General features: G+C 36.7%; 2 protein-coding genes across 2 annotated transcripts in view; both read right to left on the bottom strand.

The window, feature by feature from the left end:
- The window catches only part of LOC136816359 (DDB1- and CUL4-associated factor 12-like), a 216426-nt gene that overhangs the window by 143226 nt on the left and 59586 nt on the right, over nt 1-13614 (bottom strand). The gene's annotated exons all lie outside the window — the stretch shown is intronic.
- On the bottom strand, nt 410-13404 carry LOC136816392 (uncharacterized). Its single transcript, XM_067072719.1, has 17 exons — nt 13318-13404; nt 11703-11939; nt 10602-10832; nt 9209-9352; nt 8589-8759; nt 8166-8333; nt 7807-7913; nt 7359-7432; nt 6495-6649; nt 5936-6223; nt 5448-5741; nt 4699-5001; nt 3506-4082; nt 2915-3138; nt 1959-2230; nt 1495-1654; nt 410-840 (listed from the first exon to the last, which is right to left on the bottom strand). Exons 1-17 carry the CDS (start codon nt 13319-13321, stop codon nt 410-412), a joined length of 3840 nt encoding a protein of 1279 aa, XP_066928820.1. The 5' UTR covers nt 13322-13404.

Here is a 13614-nt window from a genome sequence, read left to right as displayed (position 1 = left end):
AAAAAGTAATCTGGTATATCACCTTATAGAATAATAAATGTGAAAAAGCTTTTGTTAAATGTTACAGTTACTTCTTTCTCTAATTCGAATCTCTATTATTCGAATCTTTCTGTAATTCGAACTGAAGTATTGGTCTCTTCAGCTTAAATTAATCTATGTAATTCTTGATATTCATGACGTAATCCGCCCGCCCGCCCGGTGTTTTTCGTGTGTTTCTGTATAAAAGATTATGTCGTGAATATCAAGAGCTGAAATCTTTCTCCAATTCGAAGAAAATCTTTGGTTCCGAATTTAGAGATAATATATATTTACTTTTACGTGGAATATATGTCAATTCAACGTTTAGAATTTGGCATGATTTCACCATAGTATAAGAAAGCCGCGGCTTTCTTATACTATGATTTCACTACTACTCGTCATCAGAGTCCACATTCTCAAATGCTTCAATGTTGGTCTCTTCTGTTTTACCCAATTGACCTATATCGAAATCTGGTTCTTCAATCTTTGGTGTGGATGGTTTATCAACATGGGCGCTTTCCCTGGCCGAGGCGGCTGAATTACGCCCACTTTCGATATCTTCTGTATATTCTGCAGACCTAATTTCTCCTTGTTCGTCTAATTGATCTTCTTTGTTTGAGAGAACGGGTCTAATGACATTCCTTTGAAGCTTGCTATTTAAAAAACGGGGTAGTTTATCTGTAGCGCTATATCCGTGATGATCTTTGAATAAATGCTCTCTTTGTAGAAAGTGTTTGTCTTCCAGCTCTGTAATTTTTCCATTCAATGAGGATTTGAAATCGTCCACCATATCGTTGCATTGGTTCAAAATATCTTTGTTATCTAAAGATAACGGAGTATTTGCATCATAAATTTTCGCTTTAAAGCAATGAGTGGAGATGGTAGTTTCAACCATTGAGTTTAAAGCCCGAAGGGCTAGAGTAGAATCTCTAACATTTCCCAGGCAAGAAAAAGTGAAGCCACTTATTTCCCATCCAAAACGCGCCTAGAACACGCCGTAATCATGACGACGGATTGTATCTAGTGGTTCCTTTGTTTTTGAGGACTGCATCTTTTGAAATCTAGTGATAAATTTAAGTTTTAATCCGGCGTTTGTGTGAAAACAATGGGTGGGAGTTCTGGATGGGAAATAAGTGGTTTCATTTCCCATCCAGGAGTCTCGAGCCTAGCCCTTCGGGCTTGGAAGTCAATGGTTTCAACAGGGAGGATTGACGACAAAGACAACTTAAATGTAGATCAAAGGTGATTTATACTCCAGGGGAGAGTATGTGATTACACCGGATTATCAAAATTAGCAGAGAAAATCGACCATTATGGTACGTTGTATCCATTTTAAAGCACGAAAATAATAAGATTTTATCAAATTTTACCCAAAAGAATTTAGAAGTCCACTTTGAGAAGCATGAAACGTATTTATGGGGTCGAATCTTCTTGGCCTCAAGATTTTAAAAGGCCTTGAATGTAAAAGAATCTTACCCAGCGTGGCATTTTTTTGGTTCAATTTCTTCAAATAGTGTGACCATAACAAACCAAGGATTGAAAAAATAACGATCATTATTGTCATGGAAACCAAAGCTGTTGCTAAAATACTCGATTCTGGATCGAAAGGCGATTTCAACTCTGCTGGTGGCGACACCTGGAAGAAAATACATCGATCATTGCAACACCATAAAAAGTAATCTCAACCTGAACTTAACTTAAGTAATTATATTTCTTCTATAGCTGTTTTGCTACTACAGTTGACACTCTCTAATTCGACGTTCTACTGTTTGATAAGCTCCCTCATTCGATGAAATTTAAAGTCCCCATCAACAAGAAACTCTCTTAAACGATGCTCCCTTATTCGATAAGCTCCCTTATTCGATGAAAATCCAATTCCCCTTGAAGATCGAATTAGAGAGCGAAACTGTATTAATTTTCAACATCAATGGTAATCTTACCCCCATCGGCTCAGTAGAGTTCATTAACGCGCTTAAAACTCTTTCTTGGTCAGATCTGATATAACTTCTGAACTCTGCCGCCATACTTTTCAAACCACCTGACAAAACAAACCCATACGACCGCGGGTATTCTAATTTCGTGGCCGCGCGGAGTCGTTCGTCTGCGAAGAGATGTGCGTTCGCTCCAGCTGTGTATGCATCTAGCAACACTCCTTCGATCTTTTCTGCAAGCAGGTCTTCTCGGAGCTCTGCAACTGTGGTGTACGCTCTTTCTGTTTAAAAAATCAATTTAAATGAGCGAGATGAACAGCAGTAGTATAGAGGTCTCTAAGACTCGACAAGATTGTAAAAATATGTGAAAATTAACAAAAAATTCAATTTGAAGAGGCGATCCCATAACTTATACAATGCGTTTAGAATGATGGAAATTATGTAAATTTGACCAAAACTAAATAAAGCTCCATGACTAGAAAGCAGATATTTAGCCTTTCTTTATTTACAACTTTATGAAGCCAGAAATAAAGTGAGCATGCGTATGAGCTCATTCTTTGCTTTCGAACATTGTTTATTTAAAGGGATAATCAGGTTGTTTGTGATATTTGGCACGTGGAATCCTTCTATTGTCCAGAGAAAAACCTCAACATTTTTTTGCCTAAATATTTCCCAAAGTCGACATAATTAAGTTACAAGTTTTTGACTTTTAGTAAAAACAATACAATTTCAACATAAGAACCGTGCAAGAACCCATGTTCAGAAATTTTGAATTGTGACATCTCGACTTTAAAATATAGTTAGACAAAAATACTTGGCGATTTTACTCAAAACAACACAGGGTTTCTTCAGGCATAAAATCTCAAACCATCTGATTATCCCTTTAAATTTCGGAGAAAGCTAGACTGTAGTGCTCATGGTACATAATCCAGACTGAAAAACAGATTAAAATTCATTTCACGTACTCTCATTCACTTTTCCATTCCTCAAAAGTCCAAGTTTTTCTTCGAATGAACCATTCAAAGCTCCAACTTCGCTACCGTAAATTTTGAATTGAGCTGCACCATTTACCGTTGTCAAGGCTGTTACTATGGCTCCAATGAGTAATGACGTCATGACTAAGCCTATTAGAGCCCAGGCTACAGCAAACAACCTTGCGCGAAATTTTGTCACTGTGAAATCACCGTATCTGAAAAAGAAACAATGAGATATTCAGTGTGGGAGACAAACACACTCTATATGACTGCAATAAAATGATAACCAATAACAAATGGATCCGTCGAAATTGCATGTGTTTGAATCTCTTTCCATTTCATCTTTTACTGCCTACAAACGAATGATCCACGATGTATCTTGCGAATGTATCTTACTATTCTAGCGTTAATTCTTCTGATATGTATTACGGGTAAACGTTTGAAAAAATCTAAGAACTATTCACAGTTAATTTTGAGATACAGGTACGAATTCTTTATGTTATGTGTGGAATACAACCCCTCACTCACTTTAGGCTCCCTGTGGTGGCAAATATGGAACAATTTTAAATGAAGAATTCTTACCCATGAGTTCCTTGAGTGACGAAAGCCCAATACCAGCCTTCGTAAATTCCAAGTATCCAAGTTTTTGCAAAATCAATTTCCCCACGAGGATTGTTGCAAGCTTCCAAAAGCCACACAATATATCCTGCTGCCAACATCATTAGAAAGTTCAACCCAAGCAATGGATAAATACCCAAAATGACCATAATCATTTCAACTACAATCTCATTGATATTTTTATCTCGGACAATTGCTACAACACCTGGGTGTCCGACCAGTGGAACAAACGGATAACCAACCATTTCGTCCGAATATGTATTCCCAATTATCGGGAAAGATAAATCTGTGAACTTGTCAACCTCCTTTAAAATCTTTAACTCAGATGACTTCTGAGCAAGACTTTCTCTGCCGTTCCGCAAAATATCCAATTTTGAATGTATCAGTCCGTTCGGTGAATTACACACACCGCATGTAGCTTGGATTGCACTCTGAAATATTTCACCGAACACTCCAGAGAGTTGATCATCGGCTTCTTTGGTTAAGTATGGAGCAAGTAGATAATAGTTTGTTGAAACTACAGGTGGACAAAGGCACGTTCCTATGAGAGAGAGATATGATACAGTTGGGTCTCCATAACTCGAACTCACACGAAAGACACGAAATTTCGAGTTACAGAGGTTTAAGTTAAAGAGACTCTACCGTATTTCTTTAGGTAACAATTCAAACATAAATTTCATTGTCATTTTTAAGAAGATTAGTTTATTTTCACTTTAAGTAATGGTAACCTTTACTTTTACAATCAGCTGGTGGACTACAACACCCCTTTCTCACAGAACCGGTAGGATTTTTTCAGCCAGTGGGGATGAAAATAACTGAACTCTGAAACTCGATGGGGATTGATATTCCCATATTTTTCTATGGCTGGAAATTTCAATCATTTTGTTTTCAAGTCGGAAAATTCAATAGGGATGGGCAAATTAGTAAACATTTTGCAGTGAGGATGTGTTTATTTGATTATTTTCAGTGGGGATGAAAATTGGAGGATAGTTTTCCACTGGGGACGATATTTGGCAAATTTTTCCAGTGAGAAGGGTTCCCAGTGGGTCTGTGAGAAAGGGGTGAACTGCAAATAACTTGGAAATACCAAAACAAGACACATGCAATTCAGAAAGAAATGATGAGAAAATTTCACTTGAATCTTAATATTAACTCACTTCCGACTACTTGGTCACTGACACCTTCACCAAATTGATTGACAGCCATGATTTCAAAATTGTAAAACGTGTTTGAATCCAGAAACTTCAAAGTGAGGCTATTTAATGATGGATGCAAATCATAAACATCAACTTTAGGGTTGATATAGACGTTAGCTCCACTTTTGATTGGGAAGACTTTGATTTTGTATGACAAAAGATCACCATGGATTTGATCAGCTGGTGGTGAAGACCAGTGTACGGTTAGTTGAGTGTGTGTTTTGATGGAACTGATGTAAATGTTCGCAGGTGGTGCGGATGGAGCTATGGGGAAAAATCATTCTGTATATCAAAATACAGTTGACGCTTTTTAATTCGACGTTCTACTGTTCGATACGCTTCCTTATTCGATGAAAATCCAATTTCTCTTGAAAATCGTATCGAAAAGCATAAACTACGTAATTTGGACTATTTTCAAATTTTTAGAGAATAAGTTCTTTCAACTTTCCTAGAATCAAAAGGAAGATGAATTCTCTTCACAGAGAAAATACGAATTTTACGACGCGTTTTGCATAAATTAGTATAATTTGTATAATTTGCATAAATTATGCTTTATGGGGTGCAAATTTTATAGCACGTTCTTCTTCTTTTGGACCTTAGTGATTTGATGAAGATATTTTGAAGCCGCAAAAACAGTTTAAGAAACGTTAAATCTTAGGTAAGTAGTTTATAAGTTTTTACAGAACAGCAGTAATGAAAAAGAGGCTTACCTGAATCCAGAGTACGAGCGCTCGCTTTATCACACGGACCATCTCCTGCACTGTTGAACGCGCAAACTTCAAAAACGTATGACGTACTCGGTTCCAATCCCTCCGTGTAAGATACACCACTCAAATCGAAAGAGACGTTTTGTGTTGGTAGCAAAGAGTTTTGTAAATAAGCGTAAATATGATATCCGAGAGGAACTCCATTCATTTGTTCTTGAGGAACTCCAACCCAACTGACATAAACAGAAAATGGTCCAGAAGACGAAGCTGTGATATTGAAAGGTGAAACCAAGGGTACTAAAATGAGAAGGTTCAAAGTTGTTAAAGGTCTCTCTACTTACCCACTCCACCTGCGACGATGCTATTCTTGCATACTAGACGGTTATATTATATATTTTTTACATTATAAAAAGTAATCTTATCCGTTAATAATGGAATGATTTGTCAGATTTCAGTCTTTTAGAGTTATTTTGGCTTCAGCCTTTACTTACCCGTTTCCATAGTCCATGTTGAAGTCAAAGGACTGGCTATCCCATTTCCTTTTGCATTTGAGAATGCTAAAACTCTGAAAACGTACTCCGTCCCTGGTTTCAGCCACGTCAAATGAGCTGTAGTGTTTTCAGTAGCATAAGTAGAGTAGGGTTGATTTGAAAGTAATTTTTCACGATAAAAGATGATGTAGGTGTCAACATTTGATTGGTTGAGAGCGTTCCATGAAATTGACAGAATTTCCGGAGACGGCGAAAATGCAGTAACGTTTTGAGGTGGTACGGTCAATACTGTAAGAAAAAATAGCGTTTGCTAAGCTCTAAGGAAATACCTTTAAGGAAGGGGGGTAGTTGAAGACAACGGAAATAACAAGAAAGAAAGTCGACCGTCCTAAGATAGAGCTTACTCGGGTCCGGCTGAACAACCGTAAAAGTGGGGATGCTTAAGGCTCAACATGAGATAAAATTCACTAGGAATTTGAGAAAAAAACTCTCAATTGCTCAAAGTTGGGAAGGCTGAATTCTCCCCAGTCTCCCCGCTTCCACCGGGCCTGTTACTTACAATCAGGGCCAATATTCAACGATACATTCTCATTCTGGACAATCTCCAATTTCCCAAGTGCATTGTACACCTCCACAACATCTTGGAAAAATAAAAATTGATCTTGATCCAAGCTTGCAAAATTGATAGTGAAGTTAGCGATTACACTGCCAGGCCTATAAATTGAAATATTAGGGTCACATTTTTAAACAATCTCTTATCTTTGTGACCTTTTGAGTTATCGATTGCCTTGTCCTGGTTGATGGAAAATATACAATAGACCTTTTTCATAAATTACATCACAAACATCACTTGCCCACGTTTTGAAATTATTGCCATGGTGATTAACTCCCCGCGGATTTCATCAAACTACTTCCTTTTCATAAAAAATCATTTAATGTTTCGAAGGACATAATCACCAGGGTAATTGTTTGAAAACGAGGCAAGTGATGTTCGTGATGTAATAGACGATATCGGCTTTCCGAATGATTACCCATGATGCATTGCGCAAAAAAATTCACGGACGATATTGACTTACTGAATTTTTTTACGTAATGCATCATGGGTAATCATTCGGGGAGAATTTAGTTAAGCCGATATCGTCTATTTATGAAAAGGTCTATTGTATTCTTTTCCTATTCAAATACACCTTTTCGACCGTAGTCGCGCGGGCATTCTTTTGTCTATTGGTGCGAAAAAAGGAATATGACGGTTTTAGTGGGATAAAGCGGAAATGCTCGCGCGACTACGGTTGAAAAGGTGTATTATAACCAAAATATTTTTTTTAAGCGGACACTTGACTTTTGTAAAAAAAATATTCTGTTCTAAATTGTTAACCCTAGCTTTTTAAGTCTTGATCTTTATAGTTCATATACTTCATCTTACGCTAGATCGTTGATTTTGACATCAAGAATTTGCGCCTCCATTTCGTCTCCCCCATCGCCATATACGCTAGACAGCTGCAAAACAAAAAGATACGCAGTATTGATGATGGAATATATTTTGTGCTTTAAAATAGCACTCCTACACACCTGTTGGTACAAGTAAAAATTGTTACTAGCGGGACATAAATTTCGTTCAATCCAGGCCCAAAGGAAGCGGGGAGACTGGGGAGACTTCAGTCTCTCCACTTTTGAGCAAATTAGATATTCTTCTCAAATTCCTAGTAAATTTTATCTCATTTTGAGCCTTCAGCCTTCCCACTTTAACGGTTGTTCCGCCAGGCCTGTAATCATAACAGACCGACGCGACAAGGTTTCCCAAAAACGCAAACATCATCCGTTGTTGGAATGGTATAGGCTACAAAATCTCATACCAATATTTTTTTTATTACCTCTGCTTTTAGGGCTGCTTCGAATTCCAAATATTCCACATCTTGGTTGTTGCTCATTCCATCTGTATAGTCGTGGTCAAAATGAAGGACCACATTCGCCCATTTCTCTGAAAATTGAAAACAAAAGTTACCGCACTTTTCAAGGCGAATATCGTTCCGTGCCATTATTAGTTGGCAATATTTGAATTAAGAGAAATCAGGCTAATATCTTTCGGCTTTCATTTGAAAAAAATTTTTCTGTTTTGTTATGTCAAATACACTATCCAAACCAACCAACAAACAAATTTTCAGGCTAAAACAAGAGAGTTCCTCAATTTGTATTTTAATAAAACTTCAAACCTCCTTCGAAAGATACTCACCATCGCAAACTTCAACATTGCATGGCTGCTTTTCGTCATTAGAACCCAGGCATTCCGGATTTCCACCATAATTCGCCGGATTGCATGTTCTTCGCCGGACATAATGTCCAGTATTGCACGGTTTATCACAAGAAGACCAAACACTCCATTCCGCCCATTGTGCGTCCACTGGAAAAGCAGAGAGATTTTCAGATAATAACAGTAATAGCCCTAATCTTTCTCTAATTCGAAATAATTCTCAGTGTCACGTAAAATACTCTCTTCTATTCGAATCTTTCTCTTTTATTCGAAGAAAATTTTTCCCTGAAGATCGAATTCGAAAGAGTATTATATTTTACCATTTTGTAACTAATACATTGTAAGAAGTTTCATAATTTGAATGATGTTTTTTTTTTTAATAATTTTCAGTTATCATTTTTGTACCTGGGCAATTTCCTACACCACAATCATCCGAGTCTACCAGACTTCCTACACAATCATTTCCATTGTGTTGTGGCTTTGGTGCGTCGCAATTTCGCGTTCGAGTCGTGGTTCCACCACCACATGTAGCGTCACAATTGGACCATTGGCTCCACTCTGATAAACCTCCATGAACTAAAGAATTGATAAAAGTCAGATGAAGGGTTGAGGTTTTCTATGATGGAGATACCATAAGGGAATATCAGTACAAAAAATATCAAAAAGGCCCCCAATCAGTCTGCGCGATGACGTGATAGGGACTTTTTTGTTGCGTGATTACGTGATTTAGAAATTCTTTTTCTGTGATTACTGATGAGAGGTCAAAACGTGATCGTGACTAGAAAAATTTTTGAGCCGTGATACGTGATTTGGACTTTTTCAAAGGGATGTGTGATTAGCCTGATTTTTGTGATCGTGATTGAAGACAAAAAGTTGCGTGATATCGTGATCAGAGTTACCGCTGGGGGCCTCGTCAAACTATCTACTACTTTGGTCTAGGGTATATTTTTGACTCTATCATTTTCAACTTTACATTTCGAGGATTTGCCGTTGGGAAGAAACGAGTTAACCAACCAATTACTCACTTGGGCAGTATGGGGTACCACAATTTTCCAATTCATCTGTCGGTCCGTCACAAAAACCAAAACATTCACGTTGACGATTTCGTGTACCGTTACATGTGGTTGAACACTCACTCCATGGCGACCATGGTCCGAAACCGATATCAGCTGTAAGGAGAAAAAAAAGGAAATTGTTAACCATTTCAAGTTTTAACAGGAGAAAGATAGTTCTGTTTTAGTTCCAGCATGAACATTTTTACACAAGTGTGGATGAAAATTGATATCGAAATATTAAAATTGTGATAAAAAATTGATTGTGTCGAGCTAAAAAACGTCAATGGGGATGGTTTTGGAGTTCAATTTCTTCCATTGAATTCACATAATGGGTACAAAGTCTTATGATTCTCTTCAAGTTGAATAAATTTCAGAATATGTTTTCTCTCTGCACTATTAACAATTCTTAGGTCGATTCTTCCATTGAAGGTACTAGGTACCAGTGGTATACAAAGAATTTATGGTTTTTGATTTCTCCTTGATTTTACCATGAACATATAAACGACTGGACATCTATCTTTTATTGTCTCTTTGAAGCGAGCTTCGTTGACGCCTGTATTTCAAAATTGGTATGAAAAATCCGACAATATTCCGTCATAATTTTATTTCTTTGAATTATTTAGGTAAAAAGATTGATAGAGCTTGAACATTACTCATAATGTACAAAAAAAGTATTCTCGATTTTTTTTACAAGTTTGGAATATATTTTATCAACATTTTAAACTCTGAAATGCAGAATTTCAACTGCGTGTATACTTTTGAATCCCTTTTGTCACTCCAATAATTTTTTTTATGACTTGAAAAAAATAGCTTGCCAAAGTTGAGAGCCTGTGTAATAAGAATACCGAAATTAGAATGTGACACTTTCTAAAATTATTAGACACTTTTAAGTCAAAATTTAGAAATATTAGTCGGAGTTTTGACATGCTGGCGATAATTTTGCCTCTGTTATCTTTGCTATGGTATAAATAAAAGACTTGAGAAGAGTAGAACAACAGAGACTTTTGTCGAAGTTTTGAAGTTGTTAGCAAGGTATTCCCAAGTGGTATAATCATCAAAATCTATTGTTTCATTTTATGCTTTTAACGAGGCGGCAACGAAGCTAGCTGTGTTATCTTTAAAAAGACAAAGGAGATGGATGTCCAGTCGTTTATATGTTCATGATTTTACATTCCAATCTTAAAATACTTCTTTTCGAATGTGGTAAAGACCAGAAGACATTAAATTTTACCAGGCTTCATTCACCCAGCTGGAACACAACGTTGTTTCAACGTTACATGACCGTTAGGGACGTGTGATGTAAATTTTTATGACGTTAGGGAAGTTTTAAGATGTGATGAATTAATAAAACATTTTCACTTACTTGCATTGACACAATGACAGAACCTTCGAAAATTATTTTCTTCAGGTTTTTCATCACATTTGACTTCATTTGGAACGCCTTCGAATTCCACACAAACATCTCCGACCAAACAACCAGGACTATATGTTTTTTGCCATTCACTTCTTGTCGAATCAATCGTGTAAGGTAGCAAAACGTCCGCGAATGCGTTCGCACTGTCTCCAGTCTCAATCTCAGTCGAGCAGCCAAGCTCTAAAAAACAATTAAAATGATAATATGTCAGCTCTCTCTCTAATTAGAATTTCTGTAATTCAAACAAGAATATTGATCCCATCAGGTAATAGAAGGTTGCTTGAAATATTCAATTTGATTTATATAATTGACCTATTCAAAAATATGCATATCGAATTAGAGAGAGTCAACTTCTACCCATCGTTATTCTCTTTCTTCATTCATTCGTCTATACACAGTCAGAAGACTTTTGCTGAGTCGTCTAACACAGTCAGTAGACTTTTGTTGAGTCTTGGCTGCTCTCATCTTGAATCAAAATTGTGTTTTTATATACAATTTATTTCTACTTTGAATCTAAAATTACTTGAAATCAAGCAATGCCAGACTCGGCTTTGTTTATGAGACTTATTTCTCAGTTCTCAGTTCTTGTAAACTAGTCTGTAGCTCCAGTTATGAATGTCCCGTAGAGCTTATTTGGCCCAGAGGATCTCCCCTAGTTTTTCAGAATTGAATTTTCTCTGCAAGTTGAATGGGTAGTTTCGGTAAATTATGTGGTACTGAAATCATCAATTGAAACCATTCGACCATTTGTCAAGGAAAACCAGTTTATTACATGATTTAAACATGTGAATTTAATAATAGCAATTCAAAAGTAACAACACATTTCTTTGAATGAATATTTTGGTCTAATGCCTAACATACTACTCTAAGATTCACAAAAACATTTAGCAGTATTCTGCGCTTGATACGCGCGTCGAATTAAAACTGGAAACAATAACAACAGACTTAGGCAGGAAGCCTAATATCGTAAAGCTACATAGCCCCTGCGGGGAAAAAATAGATTATAGTTTGCTTCATTTGGTTGCTATGAAACATTTTAAAATTTCTTACCTTTACTGGCACAAAATTCATCACAAGATTGTTGAACTTCAGCCAAGTAGTACCCAGATCCTTGGCAATTTTCTCTGACCAAGCATTCTTGTTCATCTGTTAGAAGCTCGCCACCACAAGAATTATCATCTTCATCGAAAAGTGTTTGGTCGTAACATATACGTGACCGTGTTTGCGTACCACGTTTACATTCACGAGAACACGGGGCCCATTCACCCCACTCTGAAACTATTTCTCCTATTCGAGAAAAGAAAAAAATATTTGCAATCATCGTTTTGAGTTTTATTTTATCATGAGTTACTACATTCCAAAAATCTTTCTCCAGCTCAAATTTATATGAAACTTTTATAAATGTATTTTATTCACAAGTAATTTTCTTTGTTCCCAAAATCTGTTATTTTTACCCCTTGGACATTTTCTGGCAAAATTGTTAAGTTAATAGAATTATACAGTTGATGCTCTCTAATTCGATCTTCAAGGGGAATTAGATATTCGTCGCATAAGGGAGCTTATCGAATAAGGGAGCGTCGTTTATGAGAGTTTCTTGACTTTAAATTTTATCGAATAAGGGAGCCTATCGAAGTGTAGAACGTCGGATTAGAGAGCATCAACTGTATAATTCTATTAACTTAACAGTTTTGCCAGAAAATGTCCAAGGGGTAAAAATAACAGATTTTGGGAACAAAGACAAAGACATCTGACTTCTTCGAATATAATCAATAAAGACACAATGTAGCAATAATGGTATATTAATGAGCGGTGACCGATTGGTCAAGGCGTCACCGTTTTAAACGAGGGCGTTCGTGGTTTGTAACCCCTACTCCTTCCAATAATATCCCGTTACAGTAAGTTCTTAGATAACCAAGCCGAAACAATGGAACATCTGCCAAAAGTAAACAATTAATGGGCTATTTTTCTAACTTCTTTAAGGGCAGAAACTTTCGCGGGCGGAAACTTTCGCTTTTTTGGGGTTTTTTTATCTTTTTTTTTATCTTTGTTTCTGCCAGTTAAGAAATAAAACCTGAAAAACGCGAAGAATAAACTTTCCTACCCAGTTTTGCACTGTTTGCTATTTTTTTCCGTGTTTTATGAGTTTTGTTACCAAAAAAGGTAAGATTTATATGAATTCGCAAAAGCTCTTTCTATGAAATTTCGGCTAAAACCATAACTCGCGAAATTTGAATTCGCTAAATTTCGCGACTTTTTGACTTCGCGAAACTTTCTGCCCTTAAAGTATATGATAGTCTTTTTGGTATTATTCGTCGGATGTCTTTATCCTTGTTCCAGTATGAGGTCTAATTTTTTAGAAAACTTGCTATAAAGACAAACTTTGAACACAACTGGGTTTTTCCTGTTCAACCTTAAGTTATAAAACACACCCCTGTCTCACAGCCCCGGTGAAACTTTTTTCCTCAGTGGGGATAAAAATTCCTATCGAAATCTTAATGGGGATAGAAATTATATTGTCCAAAGGTTAAAAAACTCAGTGGGTTTTAAAGTGAAAATTCAAGGATATTTTTCCACCGGGGACGAAACTTGTGCTTAATTTTCAGTGGTGCTGGGGTCCCGGCGGGTCTACTGTGACACAGGGTTGTTAAAACCTGATAAAGCTTACCCATGAATTTCTGACATAACGCGGCAATATCTCCATGATTTATATCCAGCTCACATTCTTTCCAGGCAAATGAATTACCATCGTTTGGTTTAACCCTATTATTATCAGGCTTTTTCAGATTTTGTATTCTCAAGGGGGGGTGTTTTCCACCAGCCTTGCATAACTTTTGATCTAGAAAAGGTATGGACTTGAAATTTGGCACAAATGTCCTCTACCATAAAAGGAGTTCATAGAAAAAAATTTGGGTTGATGACGTCATCATAAAGGTGATGACGTCATCACAAAGTTTCACAATTA

This window comes from Clytia hemisphaerica, unplaced genomic scaffold (genome assembly GCF_902728285.1).
Source record: "Clytia hemisphaerica strain Z4C2 unplaced genomic scaffold, Clytia hemisphaerica genome assembly, whole genome shotgun sequence".
Lineage (NCBI taxonomy): Eukaryota > Metazoa > Cnidaria > Hydrozoa > Leptothecata > Clytiidae > Clytia > Clytia hemisphaerica.
The sequence above is the reverse complement of the archived record's forward strand: the minus strand, read 5'-3'. Positions and strand labels throughout refer to the sequence as shown.

Bases quoted from the DNA above. Each gene is read 5' to 3' on its own strand.
- LOC136816392 (XM_067072719.1), bottom strand. The intron at 8,334-8,588 runs GTACAAAAATGA...CTGCTTTTCCAG, and splicing joins TGGTGTAGGAAATTGCCCAG to TGGACGCACAATGGGCGGAA. The intron at 841-1,494 runs GTAAGATTCTTT...CGTTATCTTTAG, and splicing joins CCAAAAAAATGCCACGCTGG to ATAACAAAGATATTTTGAAC.